General features: G+C 39.4%; 1 protein-coding gene across 1 annotated transcript in view; it reads right to left on the bottom strand.

Moving 5' to 3' along the window:
- KCNIP4 (potassium voltage-gated channel interacting protein 4) overlaps window positions 1–24,348 on the bottom strand; it is a 1,124,144-nt gene that overhangs the window by 14,704 nt on the left and 1,085,092 nt on the right. Inside the window, exons 4-5 of the mRNA XM_035005224.1 lie at window positions 18,031–18,100; window positions 9,910–9,980 (exon numbers count right to left, since the gene is read on the bottom strand). Coding sequence (XP_034861115.1) covers window positions 9,910–9,980; window positions 18,031–18,100 — 141 coding nt within the window. The remainder of the gene's footprint in view (window positions 1–9,909; window positions 9,981–18,030; window positions 18,101–24,348) is intronic.

Raw genomic sequence — 24,348 nt, 5'->3', positions numbered from 1 at the left:
TCAGGACTGGGGCAGGGAAGACAAAAGATGAGCCTGAAGCATCTTGTAATGCCAGAAAATAAGGGTCTGATGAAAGAAACACAGCAAAAGAGAAGAAACAACCACAATGATAGGAGAATGTTGAAGGGATACAGGAGTTGACTGAAACATCTCCGAGTTGCCAAACTGTAACAATTTGAGCAACAAAATAAATAGGGTTATATTGGATTACAACTCAAAAGACAAAATAAATCTCCATTAGTCCATACTGACTAAACACCTGACCCATACTCCTCAAAACTCACAAGGTCATGACAAACAAGGAATATCTGAAGAACTGTCACATCCAAGAGGAGCTTAAGGAGATCTAGTGGCTAAATTTAATATGGTATCCTACATAGGATGGACAAAAAAGGGACATTAGGTAAGAGTTAAGATAATCTGAAGAAAGCATGGACTTTAGTGGATAATGCATCAATATTAGTTCATTACTTGTAGCAAGTATTCCATTTTAATGTGATACTAATAATAGGGAAACTGGATGAGAGGTATATGAGAACTGTCTGTACTATCTTTGCAATTTTTCTGTAAAGGTATATCTGGTCTAAAATTAAAAAAAACTTTATTTAAAAAATGAATTTTAAAAAACAAATCTGACCTGTGGTCTGTCAGATATTTATTGTATGCTTTTTTTGTCTGTCTTGTAATAATCTGCTGTTACCACACATTGTAGCATGTGCTATGAGAGGTTTAAAGGACTTGCCCTGGGCGCCTGGGTGGCTCAGATGGTTAAGCGTCTGCCTTTGGCTCAGGTCATGATCCCAGAGTCCTGGGATCGAGTCCCACATCGGACTCCCTGCTCCTTGGGAGCCTGCTTCTTCCCCCTCTGCCTCTCTCTCTCTCTCTCTCTCTCTGTGTTTCTCATGAATAAATAAATAAAATCTTAAAAAAAAAAGGACTTGCCCTTAAAGCCTACAGGAAATGGTAAGCAAATGCAGGAGGAACTGAATACCCCCATGGCAAGACTAGGCAAGACCACAGGGAAGAAGCAGGCCAGAATGACGGACAACAAGCAAAAACCAGGACACATGTGGCCTGGTCAGATTCCCTGGGAATCAACAAAAAGGTATGGATGGGGCCCAGGGCAACAGACCCAACTGTGAAAACAGCTGGATTCTATGAAAATGGGAGACTATAAGCTCCATGAAGACAAAGATTTGTGTCCTTTGTTCACTGTTGTGTCCCCAGCCAGCACTTTGAAGAGTGTTTGGCACATAGTCATGCTCAGTAAGTATTTGTTAGATGCATAAATGAAATGAGAAGACTTCTGAACCTACCTTTCACTTTCCTTTCAATAGCTCCCTGCAATGGGCACTAGACAAGAACAGAATTATGTGTACAGGTTGTGTAAGTGTGTGTGTTTGTGTTAAGAGATATAAGAAGGATAAACCCTAATGATTAATAAATGTGATAAAATCAGAATTTTATACTTATTGGTAACATTGCCTAAATAACTTCCACTGGTATCTGACATCTCAAAAGAAAATAGCTATTTATTTTTTTTAAAGATTGTATTTATTTTGAGAGAGAGCGAGCACACAAGTGGTGGGGTAGGAGAGGGAGAGGGACAAGCAAACTCTGGCAGAGAGTCTGATGTGGGGCTCAGTCTCAGGACCCTGAGATCATGACTTGAACCAAAATCAAGAGTTTGGTGCTCAACCAACAGAACCACCCAGGTGCCCTGAATTAGCTATTTAATTTGATAAAATGATTCATCCTAGAAAGAAAGTTTTGCCATAACCATAAATGATATTTGGGAGAAAAACATTTTTTTCTTATCACTGTGAATGACAAAGAGATTACTTTTTTGATTTATAACGTCTCCAGGCAGTGCCACTCACATTTCATTCAGTATGAATTGGATTGTCAGTGAATGGTGTTTTCTTGAAGCTTTGAACCATAGCTCTGATGTCACCTGTAGGAAGCAGGTATAGCTATTCCAGAATGTTATTTTAAGTCAGCCTCAATAATTCAAGTAAACTTGCCATTCGGGACCTGCTCAGAGGTATGCATTGCCCTGATGGTGATAATGTTTGGCAGATGGTAATTGTTGCAATGGTGGTAAAGGTTCAGAGTTGATGGTGTAGCCAACAATTGTATCAGTAAACCAGTGATTTTTGTGGATGGGATGGATTGAATGCGAATTGTGAAAGTTGGTGATAATATTCAGTAATCAGATCATAGAATGCCATCTTAGATGTCATCTAGCAAACACTGTGGCTCAAGCCCTCAGGAGGAGGCAATCTATTGTAATGGTTAAGAATGGGGTGGAAAACTATGGTCTGGGGAGTCAAACAGGGCTCATATTGTTTTGTAGACAAAGTTTTATTGGAACACAGCAATGCCCATTTACTTAGGATTTGTGTGTGGCTACACATCAGAATTGAGTAGATACAATAGAGACTGTAGGGCCCACAAAGCCAAAATATTTACTATTTGGCTCTGAACGGAGAAGTTTGATGATCTCTGGTTAAAACCATAGGTTTTAGAGACTTAGGCAGAGCTGCGGTTCAATCTTGGTTCGTAAATTTGAGTGCCAAACTCATTAGTGCCAAAACTTGAAGTGAACTGACATAAAACTATTTTTAATCTATTTCTAATTATCTATATATTTATCTATCTACCTATCTACCTATCTATCCATCCATCATCTCTCAGTCTACATATGATCTATCATCATCTATCATCTATCTATCATCTAATCTGCCTCTATCATATTAATCAGAGGACACTAACAGCTGTACCAACACTTTCAAATCTTAGTGACTTGGCACCATATAAACTTACTTCACATACAGTGAAATGGGGAGAGTGCTCTGTTCCATGCAGTCATTCAGAGATCCGGGCTCCTTCCACTTTGTTGCAGGGCCAACTGAAATATGTGAGCTCATAGTCCCCACAGATAGGAAGAGAGAAGAAGGAGATGTGGTCACTTCTACTCACATCTCATTGGTAAATCTCAGTCATGGCTCCACCTAACTGCAGGAGAGGCTGGGATTATGGCCTATTCATGAGATCACCAAGCAGAGCACATGGACATTGGTCATCAGTAGCAGTCCCTGCCATGTTTATCGTGTATCATATTTCACTGCATGAATACTACACATTTGATTATAGCATGCTGTGGACGCTACCAGAGACATTAAATAATAGGGACTAGTGTGTGCAGGGTATTACTTGTCTAAATCTGCAGGGCTGTGAATGACAAAACTCAGCTGGTTCTGAGAATTTCAGATGAGGGGCTGGGGATCTATATACATCTCTCAGGCAGGATAACAAGTTGGTAAGAGATGCATTCTGGTGCCAGACTGCCTGAGTTTGAATCCTGGCCCTCCTACTTTCTAGCTGTGTGACCTTGGGCAGGTTGCTAAACCTGTCGATGATTCCCTTTCTTCATTTGCTAAAAAGGAGTTAATAATGGTACCTGTGAAGATGAACTAAGCTAGTATATATAATGCACTCAGCACAATTGCCTGACTTATGAGTTCAAATGAGTTCTAAACAAGAGTCAGTTATTATTACTGTGTATAGCTAATACTATTTTTAAACACTTAGTATTAGTGACTGACACACAGTAATACTTATTATATGGTGAGATGCAGAATTATCTTTCATACCATTGTGGACAGAGTGATCATGTAGCCATTGAATGAATATGTTGAACGATAGAAGATTACTGTTTAACAAGATGACCAATGTTGTTATTAATTGGCTTTGTTAGAAAAATGTCCCGTGTAATAACTACTTTGGTAACACCTTATAAATATCAAGCATGTATTTGGTGCCAGGCACTGAGCCAAACCCTTTACTGATATTAGTACATTTTCAGTCTTACATTCCCTGTAAAGTAGCTTTGCTTGCTGATATTTTACAGAAATGAAAACACTAAGGGGCTAGAGAGTTTAAATTCTCAACCCAGGGTCTCACAGCCACTGAATGGCAAGGAGGGGATTAGGCCCAGCCACGGGCTAGATTCAGGTGCCACCTCACTCCCTTGTCTTATTCACTCTGCCCTTTTGGGTTTAAGCAAATTAGGTAGAAAACTTCCTTTTCTCTTTATTGTAGAATCAGAATGGTCTCTGCTATACCTCCCAGAATGCTACTGTTACTCAAAATATGTTCATTGCCTAATCATTTCTGTTTTCTAGAGGTTTTCCAGGTAGCTAATTGATTTTTAGAAATTATTAGCTAATACCATACGATCCAGCAATTGCACTACTGGGTATTTACCCCAAAGATACAAATGTAGGGATCCGAAGGGGTATGTGCACCCCGATGTTTATAGCAGCAATGTCCACAATAGCCAAACTGTGGAAAGAGCCAAGATGTTCATCGACAGATGAATGGATAAAGAAGATGTGGTATATATATATACAATGGAATATTATGCAGCCATCAAAAGGAATGAGATCTTGCCATTTGCAATGACGTGGATGGAACTGGAGGGTGTTATGCTGAGCAAAATAAGTCAATCAGAGAAAGACATGTATCATATGACCTCACTGATACGAGGAATTCTTAATCTCAGGAAACAAACTGAGGGTTGCTGGAGTGGTGGGGGGTGGGAGGGATGGGGTGGCTGGATGATAGACATTGGGGAGGGTATGTGCTATGGTGAGCGCTGTGAATTGTGCAAGACTGTTGAATCACAGATCTGTACCTCTGAAACAAATAATGCAATATATGTTAAGAAAATAAAAAGAAGATAGCAGGAGGGGAAGAATGAAGGAGGGGAAATCGGAGGGGTAAACGAACCATGAGAGATGATGGACTCTGAAAAACAAACTGAGGGTTCTAGAGGGGAGGGGGGTGGGAGGATGGGTTAGCCTGGTGATGGGTATTAAAGAGGGCACATTCTGCATGGAGCACTGGGTGTTATGCACAAATAATGAATTATGGAACACTACATCAAAAACTAATGATGTAATGTATGGTGATTAACATAACAATAAAATTAAAAATAAATAAATAAAGTCATAAAGAAAAAAAAAGAAATTATTAGCTAATTATTTTAGAAAAACAGTTACAATAGCCTAGTGTTAAATTTGATTTTGATTTAACATTTATTAATTCAGGCATTAGTTTGCTTTTAAAGGAAAAGACATATTACCAACATGCTTATAATACATAGTCATTACAACTAACTTTCCAAATTATACTCAACGTTCATCACAATTACCAGCATTTTACATAAATATTGTAATGGCAATGTTATGCATGGTCCCATATCATTAACACCAGACTAAATTTACATGTTGAAATTAGATACAATGTGCTATAGGTAATTGATGGGACATTTCTGATACAAAAGTAATTTCAAGTAATGAAATCATTAGTATTTTTTACCCTACTCGATTTTTGCAAACTAGCTATGAAAGATTTCATTAGGTGAACTGGAACCGTTGACTTCGATGTTATTGCTACACTAAGGCTGTGCTGGAATTAATCTTGGTTGGTGAAATGCAGCAAATGCTAACACCAGATTATCATGGGGTGATCCTAAACTGCCATCAATGGAAGAAATGTTACAGATGCTACCTGTGATGCTCCCACATGTCCCACATGTCATGCTACTGCCATATCCAGGACAAACCCAACTGCCCTCACCTTCACCACTGCAGGTTTCTTGGTCTACTGGACCTTTGACTCGGTATTGCTGGCTTCTACTCTTCTCTCCGCAGTGCTATTTCTTGGTTAAGTTAAAAGAGATGACATGTTGAGCTTCCTGGCCTGGAGTCTTTATTTTAGGTGCACTCAGTTGCAGGAGCACCTAGTACATGCGTGGAGACACTTTGCTGCCCTGGGAACCCTGCCTCCTGGGGCCACTGACTGAGTGATAGCTCAGAAGGAGGTGCTTTCTTCTCTTATCCTGATTCAACGAAGCCCCTGCTCCCAGATAGCTGGCAATGTCTACTTGGACTTCCCCCCTTCTAAACATGGCAAATTCTGTTGAAATATAAGTCTATCAATTTAATTTTAATATCTCTTAAACTTGTCTCCTCCTTCTCATCACCAATGCCTCAATTGTAGTTTGGCTTGAGTTAGCTCCTTTCAGCATTCTTGGAATACAGAGCTACTAAATGAACTTCTTGTTTCTAGGAACATGGTCCTGATCCCATGACTTCCCTGCTGAAAATTCCTCAAGGACTCCTCACTTCCCACAAGAGAATCCAGCCTCCTTAGCATCCTGCCTCAGACAGGTCAGGAGCTGGCCTCTGCCTCCTCATCTAGTCTTCTTTGTTGGCCTTTTCCCTTTGTATTCTAACTTCTAGGTGATTTACGAATGCTTTCTCTTCATTCCCAGGCTTCTGCCTCTGACTCACTCCCAACTGCTTCTCATCCTGAGCTCTTATTCCCTTAACTAGCTCGTGCTTGTCCTTCACACCTAGTTAATCAAATCCATGGGCAGGCTTCCTTCATACAGCCTTATAAGTACCTTTCCTTATTGATCCCATTTCATCATCTGCCCTTTATCATGGCACTCACTGAAATTTCTGCTTACATGTAAGATGCACCTTCCCATACTCCCCAAAAGTGTACCACCCCCAATTACCTTGTCTCCATGATATATATTAAAAATTCTCCATCCAATTCCAATGTAGTGTGTGTGCATGTGTGTGTAATTGCCCCACACCACCAAGCAATTCTCTAACACCAGCTGGGTGTCCTACAATTTAACTTAGCTCTAACCTTTTCACAGCTCTGACCAGATCCCGCAGGTGAAGGTCTCAGGCCTACAAGACTGCCCTTCCCCAATTCAAATGCCAGTTGCAAGTCCAGGTTGTCACCTGTGCTTCTGAATGATGGGGTTTTGAAAAGACAAATAAAATTGACAAACTCTTAGCTAGACTAAGAAAAAAAGAGAAAAGACTCAAATTAATAAAACAATCAGAAATGAAAGAGGAAACATTGCAACTGGTGCCACAGAAATCAAAAGAATCATGAGACTACTATGAATAATTCTACTCCAATGGACTGAATAGCCTAGAAAAAAAATGGATAAATTCCTAGAAACATACAACTTACCAAGACTGAATCATAAAGTCTGAACAGACCCATAATGAGGAGATTGAATCAGTAATCAAAAATCTCTCAACAAAAAAAGCCCAGGACCACGCGGCTTCACTGGTAAATTCTGCCAAACATTTAAAGAACTAATACCAATCCTTTTCAAACTCTTTCAAACAATTGCAGAGGAAGGAATATTTCCAAACTCATTTATGAGGTTAGCAATACCCTGGAACCAAAACCAGATGAAGGTATAACAAGAAAGAAAACTACAGGCTAATATTCTTGATAAATATACATCCAAAATCCTCAACAAAATTCCAACAAATTCTAACAGCCCATTGAAAGGATCATACAACATGACCAAGTAATCTTTATCCCCCTGATGGAAAGATGGTTCAACATATACAAATCAATTAATGTGATATACCACATTAACAGAATCAAGAAGAAAATCACATGATCATCTCAATAGATGCAGAAAAAACATCTGACAAAGTTGAATGTTCTTTCATGATAAAAACTCTCAACAAACTAATAGAAGGAAAGAATCTTCACATAATGAAGGCCATATATGACAAGCCCACAGCTGACAACATGCTCAATGATGAAAAATTGAAAGCTTTCCCTCTGGGATCAGGAGAAAGGCAAGGACACCCAATATTGCCACTTCTATTCAACAGAGTACCGGAAGTCGTAGCTAGAGAAATTAGGTAAGAAAAATAAATCAGATGACATGATATTATACATAGAAAATCCTAACAATTACCCCAAAAAACTGCTAGAACTAATAAACAAATTCAGTAAAGTTGCAAGATACAAAATCACATACAAAAATTACTGTTTCTATATATCAACAATGAATTATCTGAGAAGGAAGATAGGAAAACGTTCCCATTTACAATAGCACCAAAAAGAATAGAATAAAAAACTTAGGAATAAACTTAACTAAGGAGGTGAAAAACTTGCATACTAAAAACTGTGAAACACTGATGAAAGAAATTAAAGAAGACACAAACAAATGGAAAGTTCATGAGTTGGAAGGCTTAATATTGTTAAAATATTCATACTACCCAAAGCTATCTGCAGATTCACTACAACCCTATCAAAATCCCAAGTGGTATTTTTTACAGATAGAAAAAATTCATATGGAACCACAAAAGACCACAAATATCCAAATCAATACTTAAGAAAGAACAGGGCTAGAGGCATCACAATTCCTGACTTCAAAGTATATTACAAAGTTATTATACTAATCAAAACACTACGGTACTGGCATGGAGACAGACATATAGATCAATGGTACAGAATAGGAAGCTCAGAAGTATATCTATGCGCATATGGTCAACTGATCTTTGACAAGGGTGTTAAGAATACACAGTGGGGAAAGGGAAAGGATAGTCTCCTCAACAAATGGTTTTAGGAAAACTGGATACCCACACTCAAAAGATTGAAATTCCATCCTTACCTTATCCCATACACAATTATCAATTCAACATGGATTAAAGACTTAAACATAAGACCTGAAACTGTAAAGCTCCTAAAAGTAAACCTGGGGGAAAAACTTCATGATATTGGTCTTGTCAATGATTTCATGATAGGACTCCAAAAGCGCAGGCAACAGAGTAAATAAACAGGTGCTAAACTAAAAAACTTCTGAGCAGCAAAGGAAACAATCAGTGGAGTGAAAAAGCAACCTACAAAATGGGAGAAAATATTTGGAAACCATGTATCTGATAAAGGGTTATCTCAAAAATATATAAGAAACTCCTTCATCTCAATAGTTAATATCTAACAACTCACCAAAAAATGAGCTGAGGACTTGAATATACATTACTCTGAATATATCCAAGTGGCGAGCAGGTATATGAAAAAATGCTCAACATCCCCAGTCATCAGGGAAGTACAAATAAAAACCACAATGAGATAGCACCTCACACCCATCAGGATGGCTATTAACAAACAAATGAAAGATAAGAAGTGTTGAGGATAGGGGTGCCTGGGTGGCGTCTGCCTTCGGCTCAGGTCATGATCCTGGGGTCCTGGGATCAAGCCCCTCATCGAGCTCCCTGCTCCGGGAAGCCTGCTTCTCCCCCGCCTACTCCCCCTGCTTGTGTTCCCTCTCTTGCTGTCTCTCTCTCTGTCAAATAAATAAATAAAATCTTTTTTTAAAAAAAAGTGTTGAGTATGTGAGTAAATTGGAACACTTGCACACTGTCAATGGGAATTATAACTGTGTAACCACTATACGGAAAACAGTATGGAGGTTCCTCAAAAAATTAAAAATAAAAATACCATGAATCCTACTTCTGGATAATTATCCAAAAGTATTTGAAATCAAGATCTCAAAGAGATATTAGACTCCCGTATTCATTGCCGCTCTATTCACAACAGCTACCCTGCAATATGCAACAACATGGATGAACCTGAGGACATGCTGAGCCATCAGAGAGAGACAAATACTGCATGATTCCATCTACATGAGGTATCTAAAGTAGACAAATTCCTAGAGTCAAGGAGTGGAATGGTGGTTGTGGGGGGCTGGGGCAGGGAGAAATGGGCAGTGACCAATGGGCGTAAAGTTTCATTTAAGCAAAAGGAATAAACTCTAGAGATGTGCTGTACAGCATTGTACCTGTAGTCAACAATATTGTAATATACACTTACAGTTTTGTTAAGAAGGTAGATCTAATGCTCAGTGTTCTACAATAATAGCAACAGTGATAATAATAAAGAAAAAAAGTCTCAAAAAGAAAAAAAAGTTATTAAACCACCCAAACTCAGATCTTCCCTATAAATAGACTAAATTTCTTGCAATGTGTCTAAAGTCAAATCATATATAAAAAAAAGTCTATGACTTACCTCAAAACTCACAGCTCCATTGTGGTCCGTATCAAACGCATTAAACAGAAAATGCGCGTATGTTGTCGAGTCTGAAATGTTGAAAAGGGAATATCATTAAGGCAGCATTTCAATACCCTACTGAAGACTGGCATAGCATGCCCAAGGCTCCTTCTAGTTAGGAAAACTTACTCCATCTCCTCTACTTGTGCTTTCTTCCTGGCTGTGCACCTTTGTTCAGTAGAGGATTATAATTTGAGATTCATGAGAGTGAGCTCCTCACACAGAGGCCATTGATGATACACATTCTCTGTAAGGTTGTTGCTGGAAATGCTCTGAGCATCTGGGAGTCTTGGGTGATGTTCCTGGCACTGAGATGAGTAATGGTACCATAGATGAGTGTGAGGATGAAGTGAGATGCATCTGGAAATTGTTTAGTGCTTGGCAGGGGCTATCTTTACAAGTAAAATAATAAAAATACTAAGAGTGCGGGATGCCTGGGTGGCTCAGTCATTTGGGCATCTGACTTGATTTGCACTCGGGTGGTGATCTCAGGGTCATGGGATCAAGTACCCAGGTGTGCTCAGCGCTCATCGGGGAGTCTGCTTGAGATTCTGTCTCCCTCTCCCTCTGCCCCTCCCCTCCTCTCTCTCTCTCTCTCAAATAAATAAATTAATTAAAAACAATACTAATAGTGAGACACACATGAATTGACACTTTCAGTGTTGTGATTATGAGGTTGTTCATCATTTTTACAACTCAGATAAAGATAGGGACTCAAAGAGGTTAGGAAACTTGCCCAAAGTCACACAGTCAATTAGTAAAGAGGGATGAAACTGAGTCCTTCTGACTGGAAAACCAGGCTAGCCCACAGCCAGTGAAGTGGTCTGATGAACTGAGGACAAGGGTCACTTGGGAAGTTTCTGTGGCCATGGTAGGAGTGTGGGGTCCTGAGGGCCCCTGGGCCTTGGGTGGGATTCACGGTTCTGGGTAACCCTGGGCAGTTTGGGACAGGGCTCATTCTCCAGCACCTTGCAATGCCGCCTGATAACCCCGGAGTATATCTGAGATCCAACATCCACTGAGCTTGCTTCTAGGGGGTTTTCCCATTTTTCCTCTTTTACTTTTTCTCTGTTGTCTCCCTTCATCTCTGAGCTTTCTGCTTTTTCATGTTAAAAGTATATTTTTTCTTGCTATTTTCTTTTCTTAGTGCAGTTTTCATTTTTCAGTGCTTCTGTGCTTGACCTTGATCAAATTTACTTGATTATTTTAGATGTTTCATCTCATGGTTTTAGCTTTTTACCTTAACCTTTTTTATATTAGAAAAAAAAAATTGTAACCTTTTAGCTCATTGGCTCCAGCCTTTTATCTTCTGTTTAAAATCTCATCTATTTCTATTTTATAACTTTTAACCTTTATTTTTTATTGGGATTGAACAAAATTTCTTACTCACCTTTTACTTTATAAATTGCTTTTTAAAGGCTGTCAAGAAACTAAGTCATAGTAGCAGTAGGAGAGAATCGCCCTTCCCAAATAAGGGAGGTCAGAGGTCATAGAAACTTCCCTCCCAGCTCTCAAGCACCCATGGCCCACTTATGGATGGTTTTTCCTGAATGCTTCACCCAGTGGTAAATGTTATTGAAGGCCATATATTTTACAAGGTAGACTGTACACTCAATTTCTCAAAATGATTGTGGCATTGTCTTTTACCTCTCACCTTTAAATACGATATATGAAACCACTTGTTTTTATTTATTTATTTATTTATTTATTTATTTATTTATTTTTTTTAAGATTTTATTTATTTATTTGACAGAGAGAGACACAGCGAGAGAGGGAACACAGGCAGGGAGAATGGGAGGGGGAGAAGCAGGCCTCCCGCTGAGCAGGGAGCCCGATGCGGGGCCCGATCCCAGGACCCCGGGATCATGACCCGAGCTGAAGGCAGATGCTTAACGACTGAGCCACCCAGGCGCCCGAAACCACTTGTTTTAAACATAGGAATTATTAACACTGTTCTCTATCAACTAATCAGGGACCACAATTGGGTCTAAACAATACGTCCTATAATTGTACCTAGAGTGAATGTCCACACAGTATTGATGAGTTGCAGAAAGAAATCCTTTTAAATATGGGTTATTACCAGGGATTTGATTATAAACAATTTAGTGCCATTCTTGGGAAGTTCCATTATAGAGTTGTCAAGAATTGGCAGCCTTTTTTTATTCACATAGTTGTTTTGCTCTCAACAGTGCTGTTACACAGACTTCTTGAACTATTTAGTGCCCTATGGTGATAGGAATTGACAGATGGTACGTTAAACTTACTTTCCAAGGGAGAAAAAAAGAGATTTTGCATATTTTACAATGAGCTTCATTAAGCAGATCTCTTGGTATCCTATTTGACAATCAGTGTACATGCCTTTAACTTAGCAAGCAGGACTCAACATGAATAATGGCTCAGAACAAACAATGTTGGCAATTTTTTTTTAATTAAAAAAATAAACTAACATGAACATACAGTAATTAGCTTTCTTCTTAAATGGGGTCACTCTAAGCTTGACACATGGGACAGACACTCTCAGGGTTTGCCCCGATGTGGTATAGAGGACTCCTTGTTCCTATAAATGTACCTTGGCAATTCCCCTGGAAGTTAAACCAGTTTTCCAGCCCAGATATACTGTGTGGACAGCAGTTGTTACCTGTGTAGTGAAATTGGACTGCCTGGGTTTGAATTTCAGCTCTCCCAAACATCAACTGCATGGCTTTGGGAAAGTTGTTTAACCTCTCTGGGACTCAGTTTCCTCATCTACAAAATAATAACACCAGTATGTACTTTGTAGGGTCATCCTAAAAAGATTAAATGAGATACTAATATGCAAAGTGCTTAGAACAGTCCTAAGCACATATTAAATTTAAATTCAATAAATATTATCTATTATAATTATTGTTTCACAGACAACCACCTTAAAGAAATGTGAGTAAAATTTTTACAGATATAATACATTTCCACCTGAAAAAGTTCCTGTGTTTTTTTTGTTTTTGTTTTGTTTTTTGTGAAATCTCTATTGTGTGTCTAGGTGACTGGAGTTCTTCCTGCTCTATAAAGACCAGTAGAATTGTATCATGAAGGGTTATTGTGGCTTCTGCTGGAGTATGGATTTTTTGGACAGGCATCTGGAGACTGTGAAAGTTTCTGAAGAAGGGGAGAGATGTTCTGAGCTTTGATTGGATGAGAGGAAGGAGCTAAGGCACTGGAAGTATCTGGCTGGGCACAGAGGTAGATACATGAATAAAAGGGAAACTGTCCACAAAAGCATCTATGGTCAGGTCTCATCTGATGGTTGTTCTTTTTAGATACTCAGTACATATTTACTTACACAATGAATAACTGGCATCCTGGATTCTAGATTTCAGTACAGTTGGGGGCTCAAAGATAGAACATTGATCTCTCTTCTCTCCACATGACCTGAAAATCTTCTCTGACCACGTTTCCTTACACATAGCAAAAACAGTTCCTGAATTTGATATGCTGAGATTGCCTCAGTTTCTTACAATCTTACTTGTGAAGTAGAAAATTAAATGTGGAAGTTTTGTGGTTGGGGGACAAAATTTATGGATGCTTAGGACAGGAAGGGATCTTAGATACCATTTAGTTGTTTATCTACATTTAACAAAGGTGGAAAACAGTTGCATGTAAATTCAGTGACTTAACTAAGATTACCTAGTTGGTTAATGATAGAGCTAGTCATGAAATCAAGACATTCCAACATCAGCTCCTAGAAATAAAGGATGTGTAGAGTAGAAAGAAAACAGGAATTTTTGTTCTACATTTTATAGATGATATGAAAGTATTGCTCCACAATTTACAGAGGAACAACCTGGGGCCCACAGCAATACGCCATTTGAGTCACCTGCCTTGGTGGTCTTACAGTCTCACAAACCCAGGACTCAACTTAGTCCAATGACTTTAACCCAATTATTTCCAACCCCCATCGATAATACCAACTAACCCCTTGATTGAAAAAGCTATCAATGCACATAAATTTCAGTGAATTTGAACAAATACACTTGATTATCATGATCCAGGTCTGTGGATTGAAATCAATCTGGCCGATTTTTTTCTTCCTATCACAAATCCCTACTCCCACTTGAATTCAAGCCCAAGGTACAGAATTAGTTTAATGCATTTGAATATACAATTCAAAACACTGTTGCTACGGGAAGGCAGGTTCATATACATGAATAATAGTTTCTGTTTGATAAGGCCTCTATAAATCACCCTGAAAATCCTTAGAAATATTGTTCTAGGACAAGAAGTATATTCCGTGGGTGGTGTTATTAAAAAATCTTTATGCCCTTGACCCCGTCCAAGTGCCTCAAGTGCCTTGCACACAGTGACAGCTCAATAGGTGTTTGTTGACTTAGAGTCTTCTGGCTGGAGCTAATTCTTCTGTTCCTTCCGTAGCTAGTAGGTGCCTGGCACAGGCAAAGTAAGTGCAGAATCCCTACAACATGAGCAGGAGGAGCCCAGGAAACTGCAATTTTCAAAAGCTTTAAAAATGCTCAGTGAACTTAAGAGTGTCCATGCTAAAGCTTCCGCTGTACATGGCGTTGAAAAAGTATTGCTGTGACGATATCAGGAAGGGCACCAACCAGCCATTCATTTCCTCTCAGCATACTTTATCCCTCACAAACCAGAAGCCTCTGCTCACTCCATTTGTGCTGCCATCCAGAACATCAAACAGGTTGTGCTTGGTAAATCATCTGGTTAAGCAGTAGAGAAAACTAAGAGCCTGACACAATACAAATTGCAGGAAGTTCTGTAGAGAAGACAAAGTCTTTTCCTAGAGGAAATGGTGAGATGTGGTGATTTATGGACCCATCATTGTTCGTACTCATAATGGGAAACCTGTTGCTTTCAGATCTAGATAAATGGCTCCATAGAAGCATGAGGATGGTCATGACATGAATTTGCCTCTCATTGGAGATTGTGTTCTTCCTCAGGACATTTCCCCCCTTTCTAGCAGCACGGCAAGATACAATTTGCATGTGTGATATTAATTTTTTATTATTTTATTTTATTTTATTTTTTTATTTCCAAAAATGTTTTATTGGAGTATGGTTTTGAATATTAGTTTTTTTGTTGTTGTGATATAATTTTTTTAAATTGTGAGTCATCATTCTTTAAAATATGTCATTTCCTTCAGTAGTGCCTGGTACTTTTAGATTTATCCATTCAATTAACATGAATAATCAAAGAATTTTTAAGAAAGCAAAAGTGATTTTTTTCCCTCAAATCCCATTGGATTTTGCAACAAGAATCATTTGCAAAGGATTGTGCTTAAGCAGATGTTCTCTAATGCCAAAATGTTATTTTTCAAATAAAGATAAATTTTTAATGTGAAGCTGTATCCCATTTGTAGCATGCGGTAACTTTCACTTGAGATAGTAAAAAAATAACTTAAAGACTTCCATTTGTGCTAGATCTTTGATACTCTTGTTTATCAATATGCTGACAGATACTTAGTTATAATGTAAACATGATTTTTCTTCAGAAATGCCATGTTTTTTCGATAATTTAGAAATAGATGAGTTAATCAAATGATATTCCAAATTCTTTATTAAGGCAGACAACGGACCCATTACAATCTGGGCATCAGGCCCAATGACCAATAGCTGTCCTTGGGCTGTTAGTGATGAGATGGGGTAGGGGGGGAATTGTCACCCAAGAGATATCCAAATTCATGTAATAAGGGGTCACCTTGTGTTTTCTCAGAATTCTTTTTTTTTACGATTTTATTTATTTATTTGAGAGAGAGAGAATGAGAGAGAGAGATAGAAAGCACATGAGGTGGGGGAGGGTCAGAGGGAGAAGCAGACTCCCCGCTGAGCAGGGAGACCGATGCAGGACTCGATCCTGGGACTCTCGGATCATGACCTGAGCCGAAGGCAGTCGCTTAACCGACTGAGCCACCCAGGCACCCTCTCAGAATTCTAATTTAATTCTTTTTAAAGTTTTAGAGTTTAAACTTTTTAAAGTTTAAAGAATTTAATTCTTTAAAAAAATTGTTTTTAATTTAATTCCTTTTAAAGGTCATCATGAATGAAAATGTCTATTTTGGCAATTCATGCACAGAATTGTCTTCAACCGGCTGAAATATCTAAAACCAAATGGATTAAAAACCAAAAGAGAAGCTAATTTTTGTCTGAAACTAATATTTAAGTGTTGTATACTTTCAAAATGCCTTTTGCAGATATTATTCCATTGTACTGTCCCAACCACCATGCGGTTTCGTGTCACTCGTTCATTCCTGCTTTCGCTCATCTATACAGTGCGGTCGAGTCCAACTGCTCAGTGACTTTTCCACCACCTGTGAGCACAGCAATGAGCAACACACAAAACCCTTCGGTCCCTGGAAGAAGACATTCCAGTGAGGAAAGAGATGATAAACAACAACAAAAAGAGATAAAATATGTATTATTAGGTGCTCTTGAGTGCTAAAGAGAAACATAAAGCTGGCATGGGGACAGCGAAGGGGCTGCAGCTTAATATAGGGTGGCCTGGGAAAGCCTTGCTGAGAAAGTGGCATCTGAATAGGAGCAAAGGTGGTGGGCTATTGAGATGGTTATTTGGGAGAACAAGAACCCCAGGCAGAGGGAAGAACAGGTTCAAAGGCCCTAAGCAGCAGCCTGAATGGTGTGCCTGAGGAATTACAAGAAGGTGGCTGTGGCTGGAACATAGGAAGCCAAAGGGGGAGGGGCGTGGGGGAAGGAGGAGACAGAGAGGGACCAGGAGACCAGGGATCGCAGCTTACAGGTCACTCTACAGGTGTGGCTTAGACTCTGATGGAATGGAACGTTCTGAGTAGAGCAGGGACAGGAGCTGGCTTATACCGAACAAGATTATTCTGGCTCCTGTTGAGAAGAAACGACGCTGGGGGAGCAGGGAAGGGTCAGAATCAAAGACTGGTTTAGAAACTATTGCTGTTACTTTGGAGGGAAAGGACGGGGGCTCCTTTAAGCGGGAAGCAGTCAAAAGGGATGACAAGGAAACAGTGAGCTTCTCTGCATCTTGGTTTCCACATTTATTAAAAGGGGAGAGTCACAGCTAGGATAGTTGGGAGGCGAGGGGGTAGTGCGTGCCTGGGCTGGGCACATATTCGATGCCTCAGGAGTGGCGCTACTACAGCTCAGGTCAGTTTATCTGGATGCCTTCTTTTTTATGTCCACCCTGTCCTTCAGCTGGTCTAGTTGTGTCTGCACAGTACTCTCGTTAATGCTATGATTTAAACCCCTATCTTCACACTTAACACCTTATTTTGACATTGCCCATCTGCAGCACTAAACTGGAACATTCTTTTGGGCAGGTACCACATCTTCTTCCTCTTTCATTATCAGCACCTAACACATGGCTGGGCACACAGTAGACTGTGTTTGAGCTGGGCCTCTTGTTGAATGAAAGAGAACCTATAAGGTCCAGGGACAAATAGATACCTTCGCTCATCTCTAAAAGGTATGTGTTATCATTATGCTTTCTTTGTTTCCTTTCCAGTTAAATTAATATTTAGAGTGGTATTAACTTTCTCAGATGGGGGGGGGAGGGGTGATAGCAAGAGGTCCTAAAAGAGAAAGAGCAGAAAGAACACTAGGTGAGGCTCTAGCAAAATCTAGGTTCTAAGCCATTATCTGCCACTTAGTGGATTCAGGACCCTGTGCAAACCATTTAACTTCTCTAAAGCCCAGATTTCACATCTGAAAATTGACAATAATTATATTTGTCCTAATTTGAGAGGAGGGAGAATCAAATGATTCCTACAGTGCACGCTAAAGAGCTTTGTGGCATATCCTGGACCAAGCCATCATTGTCCGAAGGTGCTGTGCGTTTGAGAGTCACAGTATGAGATACACAGTAATACTGCTTTTTGTATTCAGCTGAAGGAGAAATTCTGGCTATCTGACAATTTGTAAGAAGCTCACTTTTATGATATGTTGGAAATTATATGCACTTGCATGCTGTGTATTAATTCTCTTACATAGCGATTAAAAATGTAAAATCATGCCATAAAAGATTAAGCCAAATTCAAGATTGCAAGCATAATTCTAATGGACAGTACGTTAACAAGTCCACATTTGCACTTACCTCCCTGTGGAAAGAACTGTGAGTAAATCTCTTTGAAGGTTTCTTCATTAACAACACCACTGGGACATTCCTAAAGAAAGTGGTAGAGAAGCAATATGAGCAAAGTGTTCATAAACAGATTTTTTGCACATTTTGAAACAGAACTGTCTACTGCGCAAAGCTGTACCATGGAAAGGGAACAATCCATCCATTTTTCAAAGAGAATAAAAGCACACAATAAACTCTTCTTTGTTCCAGTTCTCACAGAATGAAAACAAAATTACAGATGTAAAAATCTTTGCATATTATAAATATTAAAGCTGGCTGACACATGAAAAAACACACTGTCGCTTTTAAGAACACAAATGTTTATTATCAACAAAGTAAGAGGAAATTATGTTGTTTTTCATATAGCAATGGTATTGCAAGATGCTTATGATGTGGTCTTTGCTGGATATTGGTGCCATGTTCCTCTGGCAATTTGCTGGACCCACATTATCTTTAGTTCAGTGAGAAAATGGTGTGCTCCATCTGGGAGTGGCCCAAGCAGGAATAGCTACTAATTTCTGTTCCCAGTGTGTTCAGGAGTGCATAACAGCATGGTTTGTGACAAGTGACCTTGAGTGAGATAGGACCGCAAGATCTTTTTAACTTCTGGAGTGGAGGGTCTGAAAAGAAAGAGGCCTGAACATAAAGAATTCCCATTTTTGTTCCATGGGTGGAGTTACTTTTTAAGACTGATGGATACTGACCTTGGGAACTCCACTAATGTTGGACCACTGACCTGGTGGGACAGAGGACAAGGCTACCTGCCCCAGAGTGGATTGGGCATTTTCTACAAAAGGAACTGAAATCTAAAATTTTAGAAGAGGTCTGTCTTGGTGCTGAAAAGGAGGACTAAGTAAGAGAATTGTAGACAAAGATGAGATCAAAACTTCCTCCACTCTCTGGAATTAAAGAATGTTCTGGTCAGGAGTCTGAGGTGAAGAGACTAACAATCACATAACAATCCCACGTCAAGTCACATGTGGGATGTTAATTGTACGTTGACTGTGGGGAGGTGATAAGCTCTGTCCAGCCTTTTTGAGTGGCTCCTCATGAACAGACAGACCCACCTTACCTGAGATCCCCTGCCTTAGCTGTCATGGTACTCCCATGCTGCCTGGCTCTCCCCAGAATTCACTGGGGAACATCAGGGGTGTGCCAACTGCCCTGCCCTGAGACACAAATATTCTGTGTACTTTAAATTTGACACTGTTCCTGGGATCTTAAAAAAATCATCTGATGTGGTGTTAAAGCTTCTCTTAACCCTTAAAATCATTGCCCCCTCATGAATAAACTTGATTTATTAACTTGATCTTTCTTTATTCCAATGAGCCAGTTACTCACAATTATAAGGTACCTTACATGAGAAGTTTTCTATTTTCTCACTCATTGGTTTGAAAGGTAGGACCTTCGATATATGAACACAATTTAAAATAATGGCTTCCATGTGAACTTGTGTTTACAGAGCTTGTCAATGTATATTTCTCCCATTTGATCATTATAATTGACCTATGACTGAGGGGGTCTACATTCACTGAGGCAGAACTGGAAGTTCTGTGGTCACGTTCTGGCCAGTGGGAGGAGCTGGAATGTGGGCTTGAGACTCTCCAGATCACCTCAAGGTTTGGGATTAGATGACCTTTGTAAAAATAATGACTCCAAGGACCTAAGAGGATTGGAGCAAAGAAAAGGCAATCAAAAACAAATGAGAAGAAAAGCAAGCAAGCAAACTATTACAGTTAATTTTATGTATCAACTTGTCTGGGCCATGATGGCCAAGTATTTGGTCAAATATTTTGGATATTTCTGTGAGGGAATTTTCTTATTTATTTATTTATTTATTTATTAAAGAGTGAGAGAGAGAGAAACAGCATGAAAGGGGAGAGGGTCAGAGGGAGAAGCAGACTGCCCGCTGAGCTGGGAGCCCGATGTGGGACTCGATCCCAGGACTCCAGGATCATGACCTGAGCTGAAGGCAGTTGCTTAACCAACTGAGCCACCCAGGTGCCCTGTAAGGGAATTTTCGATGAGATTTACATTTAAATCAACAACATTTGAGTAAAGTTGATTGTTCGCCATAATTTGGGTGGGCCTCATCTAATCAGCTGAAGATCTAAATAGAAGAAAAGTTAATCTCCCCTGAACAAAAGGGAATCCCACAGCACACTACCTTCTGACCTGATCTGCAACACTGGCTTTTCTTGGTTCTATGGCAGATGGTCTTTGGACTCGAACTATAACTTTTTCCTGAGTCTCCAGCTTGTCTGCCTCCCCCATCAGATTTTGAACTGGCTAAACCTCCACAATCATGTAAGCCAATTACTTAAAATAAATCTCTTTCTATATAGAGATATGTCTATTGGTTTAGTTTCTCTAGAGAATCCTAAGATACAAATGAATAAACAACCACCAGCTATAACCTCAAAAGGAAAAAAAGATGGCATGCATCTAGCTAATCACTCAAAAGTTTTGACTACATGACTCTTAGTTGACAGCAACAGAACCAAATTCAAGAGCAAATAAGCACTTTGTAGTGAGCCTCTGACACATGGAAATGGTGATTTATTGGCTATTTAACTCTGAGCCATCTGCTTGGGATAGTAAGAAGAGAACAATTAGATGACTCTGCCATCAGATGTGAAAGGTCAAGCTGGAAACCTACCTGGGAGGTAAAATGAATCTTGCAAGAGGTGAGGATGGGAAATAAAGGGACATCTCCCCTCAACAAACTTGTCAGCTGCCAGTGACCTCCAGCCATGTTTGATAGATACATCTTATAATGTGAAATGAAATTTAGAAATGGTCTCAGATGTGTTTATATTCAATCACATGTCTGTGTCAGGCAAAAACCTCTCTGCCATCTCGAAGCTCCTGGCCAAGTTTTAGGATGGTCAGTCTTACCAGGGGAACTTGTCTTTATCCATCTTGCATTCATTACATAAATTTACATCTTTAACCGATGCATATTGTATGCTTATTTTTCTGGAACTTTTCAAGAAAGTGGGGCAGCAGCAATAAACCCATCAAAGGTCTTGCCCTCATGGGGCCTACATCCAAATAGAAGAAGAAAGTTCAAAAATAAGTCAAAAGAGATAAAAGTCCAGAGAGTGATGATCTTTTGTTTATTCTAAAGAGTTTTTATGGGAAAGCAATGCATTTTACTACCTTCAGGTGAGAAAAATGAACCAAATTCTATAAGACTCTAGAGATTTATGAAATGGTACAAATGATCTATTATCTAACTTTTCCCTCACCTCTTTTATGGAATAGTATCTCCACCTCTCCATCAAGAATGGATTTGATTAGGCTGTGTGTGTATATATATATAATATATATATATTATATGTATTAGGCTATATATATATAATATATATTAGGCTATATGTATATATAATATATATATTATATATATTAGGCTGATTATAGCTATATTAGGTTAACTCTTACTGTAGTAAGGAGTAGCAAACAAGCCCCCAAATATATAACAAGTTTAAAAGAATGTAGTGTATTTCTTGCTCATCTAACCATCTAACTCGATGGTTCTCCCCAGAGTCTTAAGGGACTGAGGCTAATGAAAACTTGGCCATCATAGTGGGGCTTCTAAAGTCTCCATGATGGTCTCAAATCCAGAAGGAGAAAAGGACCCTTGAGGAGTGTCCATGGGAGGTGTCTATGGGCCAGGTCTTGAAGTGCAAAGTGCTACACATAATTTCCACTCTCATTTTGTTGGTTAGAAATCATTTAATACATCCACCCTAAACAAAGAGAGCAGTCTTGTTGCCCAGGAAGAAGACCAGACTGCGGATTTGGTGAATGGTTAGCAGTGTCTGTCTCAGAGGCTTACTTCAAAGATGCTCTATCTTACTGTGTTGAGGCATCTTATTATTTTTTTTAACTCAACAATACATCCTGAACATTTCAATTCTCATAATGACATGAGAATTATGTGAATTTAACATATTGTTGGCTATTGAGGGCATTTCAGCATTAGGGGACTACATAGGAATAAAGATGTAAATAAGAGTCCAGCACATACAGCTGATCGCACCTAGGGTTCTTTCTTTATGACTAACCCAGAAGAAGAATCATAAGACCTAAAGGTTTAAGCGGTCATAAGGTTCTTCACATGCACGATTGCACTGCTTTCCAGAAAGGCTGCACCGGTCTGTACCCCTGCCACATGTTTTTGAGAAAGCTTCGCATCTAGATAGGCTACTGGCCAGAATCACATGGGGATTTGACATGTACCAAATCCCAAAAACAAACAGCAATAATTTGCTTCCCTCATTCTGAAAGTTACCAGAGAGCATCAAGGCATTTGCACAGATCCCTCCAAGGGATAAAGTGATGTGTTTGTTTTCATGCAGACAAGGATGCTTTGAGGACAATCTGCTGGACCACGTTACCACCGTCACAGCTGTTTACCGGGTGTGTATTCAAGGCCTTCTTACATGAAGTGTTTCTTTTAACATTTTCACTAACCCTGAAAGGTGGTGATTCTTTAGAGATGAGGAAAGTGAAGGTTGAGAATTTAAAACTAAGAAACTTGTTGGAATCACAGTATTTCACAGAGCCACCCATTTGCTTGTTCTTTCAACAAATACTTATTTAGTACCTTCTATGCATCAGGCACTGTTCTAGGCATTGAGGACACAGGACTGAGTTTAAAAGATTCCAGTTTGCTCTTATGGAATTTAAAGTTTAAAGTTTAGTGGAATTAAACTCATACTTCCCTGACCTTTAATTGCAATGTCTTGCCTTCTGGATTATTATTCCTTTTTCTTTTTTCTATTAGGACTGAAGGAGTGGTCTTCTGGTGATCCATCCGTGAAAATACTTCCTTTGGGAAGACATGCAGTGTTTGTTTCCTCCCAGAGCCATCTGTCATGGTTGTGTTGAAGACAGCCACATGTGAAAGGAAGCCATTCAATCAAAACCGGGGACACTGATTACAAATATACACACATGCACGCACATATATAGTGAAACTGTACTTGTGAGATTTGTGTAAAACGTTGTTAGCTTCTTTTTTTTGGAGAAATTATTGCCTTTAGTTCAGGAAGGGCCTGCACATGTCTTCCTCTTCACCATGTACAATTTACTCTAATTGTGAATGGCTTGACACTAAAGTGCTTTGGAAAAAGTTCCAGTTTTTAAGACAGGTTAAATGAACTACTTCATCAAATGTCAAGGAGTTGGAGTTTCCTGGCACTCTGCTGGCTGCCACATTAATCTGCTCTGACCAGCGAGTTTCCTTTATTGCTTCTTAAACCCTTCACCATGATATGATCAGGACGCAATAAATGTAGAATGAGATTTTCTTAGCACATAACTGCCATACATTTGTCAGGTAGTGAAGACACTTGCCTTGTGGGGCCTTACAGATGCATTCCCTGGTGATCCTTCTCAGTTCTCTTGTATAGGGCCATGATGAATGTGAGTGCCAAAATCCATTGTAAATGTACAGTGACTATTTTGCTACTGCTAATATCAATACTAATGAAGTAGTGCTTTTTATGACAATTAACACAAGGATGATGATGGTGGTGATCATGAGAAGGACTGTGATGATAAGCAAATACATGAGCACTTTCTATGTTCCAAGCACTATATTACATGCCTTACATGGATTATCTCCCATGAATGGATAGATGCTAGGATTACCTCCATTTTTCAGATGAGCAAGCAGCCTGAGAGAGAAACTGACCATTAGAAAGTGGCAGAGAGTCATCTCTTGATCAGAATCAGGAAACTTGAAAGTTTAAGCCACTTTGGAGAAAACCTCATTCAATGGCTTCATTTTAAAGGTGAAGAGATTGAGGCTGAGCTTGTGGGAAGTGCCCCTTAGCCCCACGGTGGGCTGCTGAGCCTTACCTTGTGTCTGGGTTTCTCAAGGTCTAAGCTGATGCACGGACTTCCGAAACCCCTTCATGTCCAAACAATAGCTGGCATGTTCTGCCTGGCAGTAGTAGAATAATCTAGTGAAATGCTTCTGCTTCTGGGCTCTGGACTTAAGTAGAACTGGACTGAACCCTTGCTCTGCCACTTCAAAGCTGTATAGCGTCAGACAAATGGTTTAATCTGAGTCTCAATGTTCTCTCCTGTAGCATGGGGATAGCTATTGACATCAGAGCGCTGTTACAAGAATCAATAAGATAATGTATGTTATGTGATTATCTTAACCCCCCTCTTTGCATATCCTATTTGCTCATTAATTAGAGTTGTTAGTACAGTAGTAATAATCTCAAATTTGGTAAGCAGAAATCCATTATACAGAGTTACTATAGCATCGTT

This window comes from Mirounga leonina, unplaced genomic scaffold (assembly GCF_011800145.1).
Source record: "Mirounga leonina isolate KUSES-001 unplaced genomic scaffold, KU_Mleo_1.0 Mir_129, whole genome shotgun sequence".
NCBI classification, from domain to species: Eukaryota; Metazoa; Chordata; class Mammalia; order Carnivora; family Phocidae; genus Mirounga; species Mirounga leonina.
Note: the sequence above shows the minus strand (reverse complement) of the source record. Positions and strands in the feature narration are given on the sequence as shown.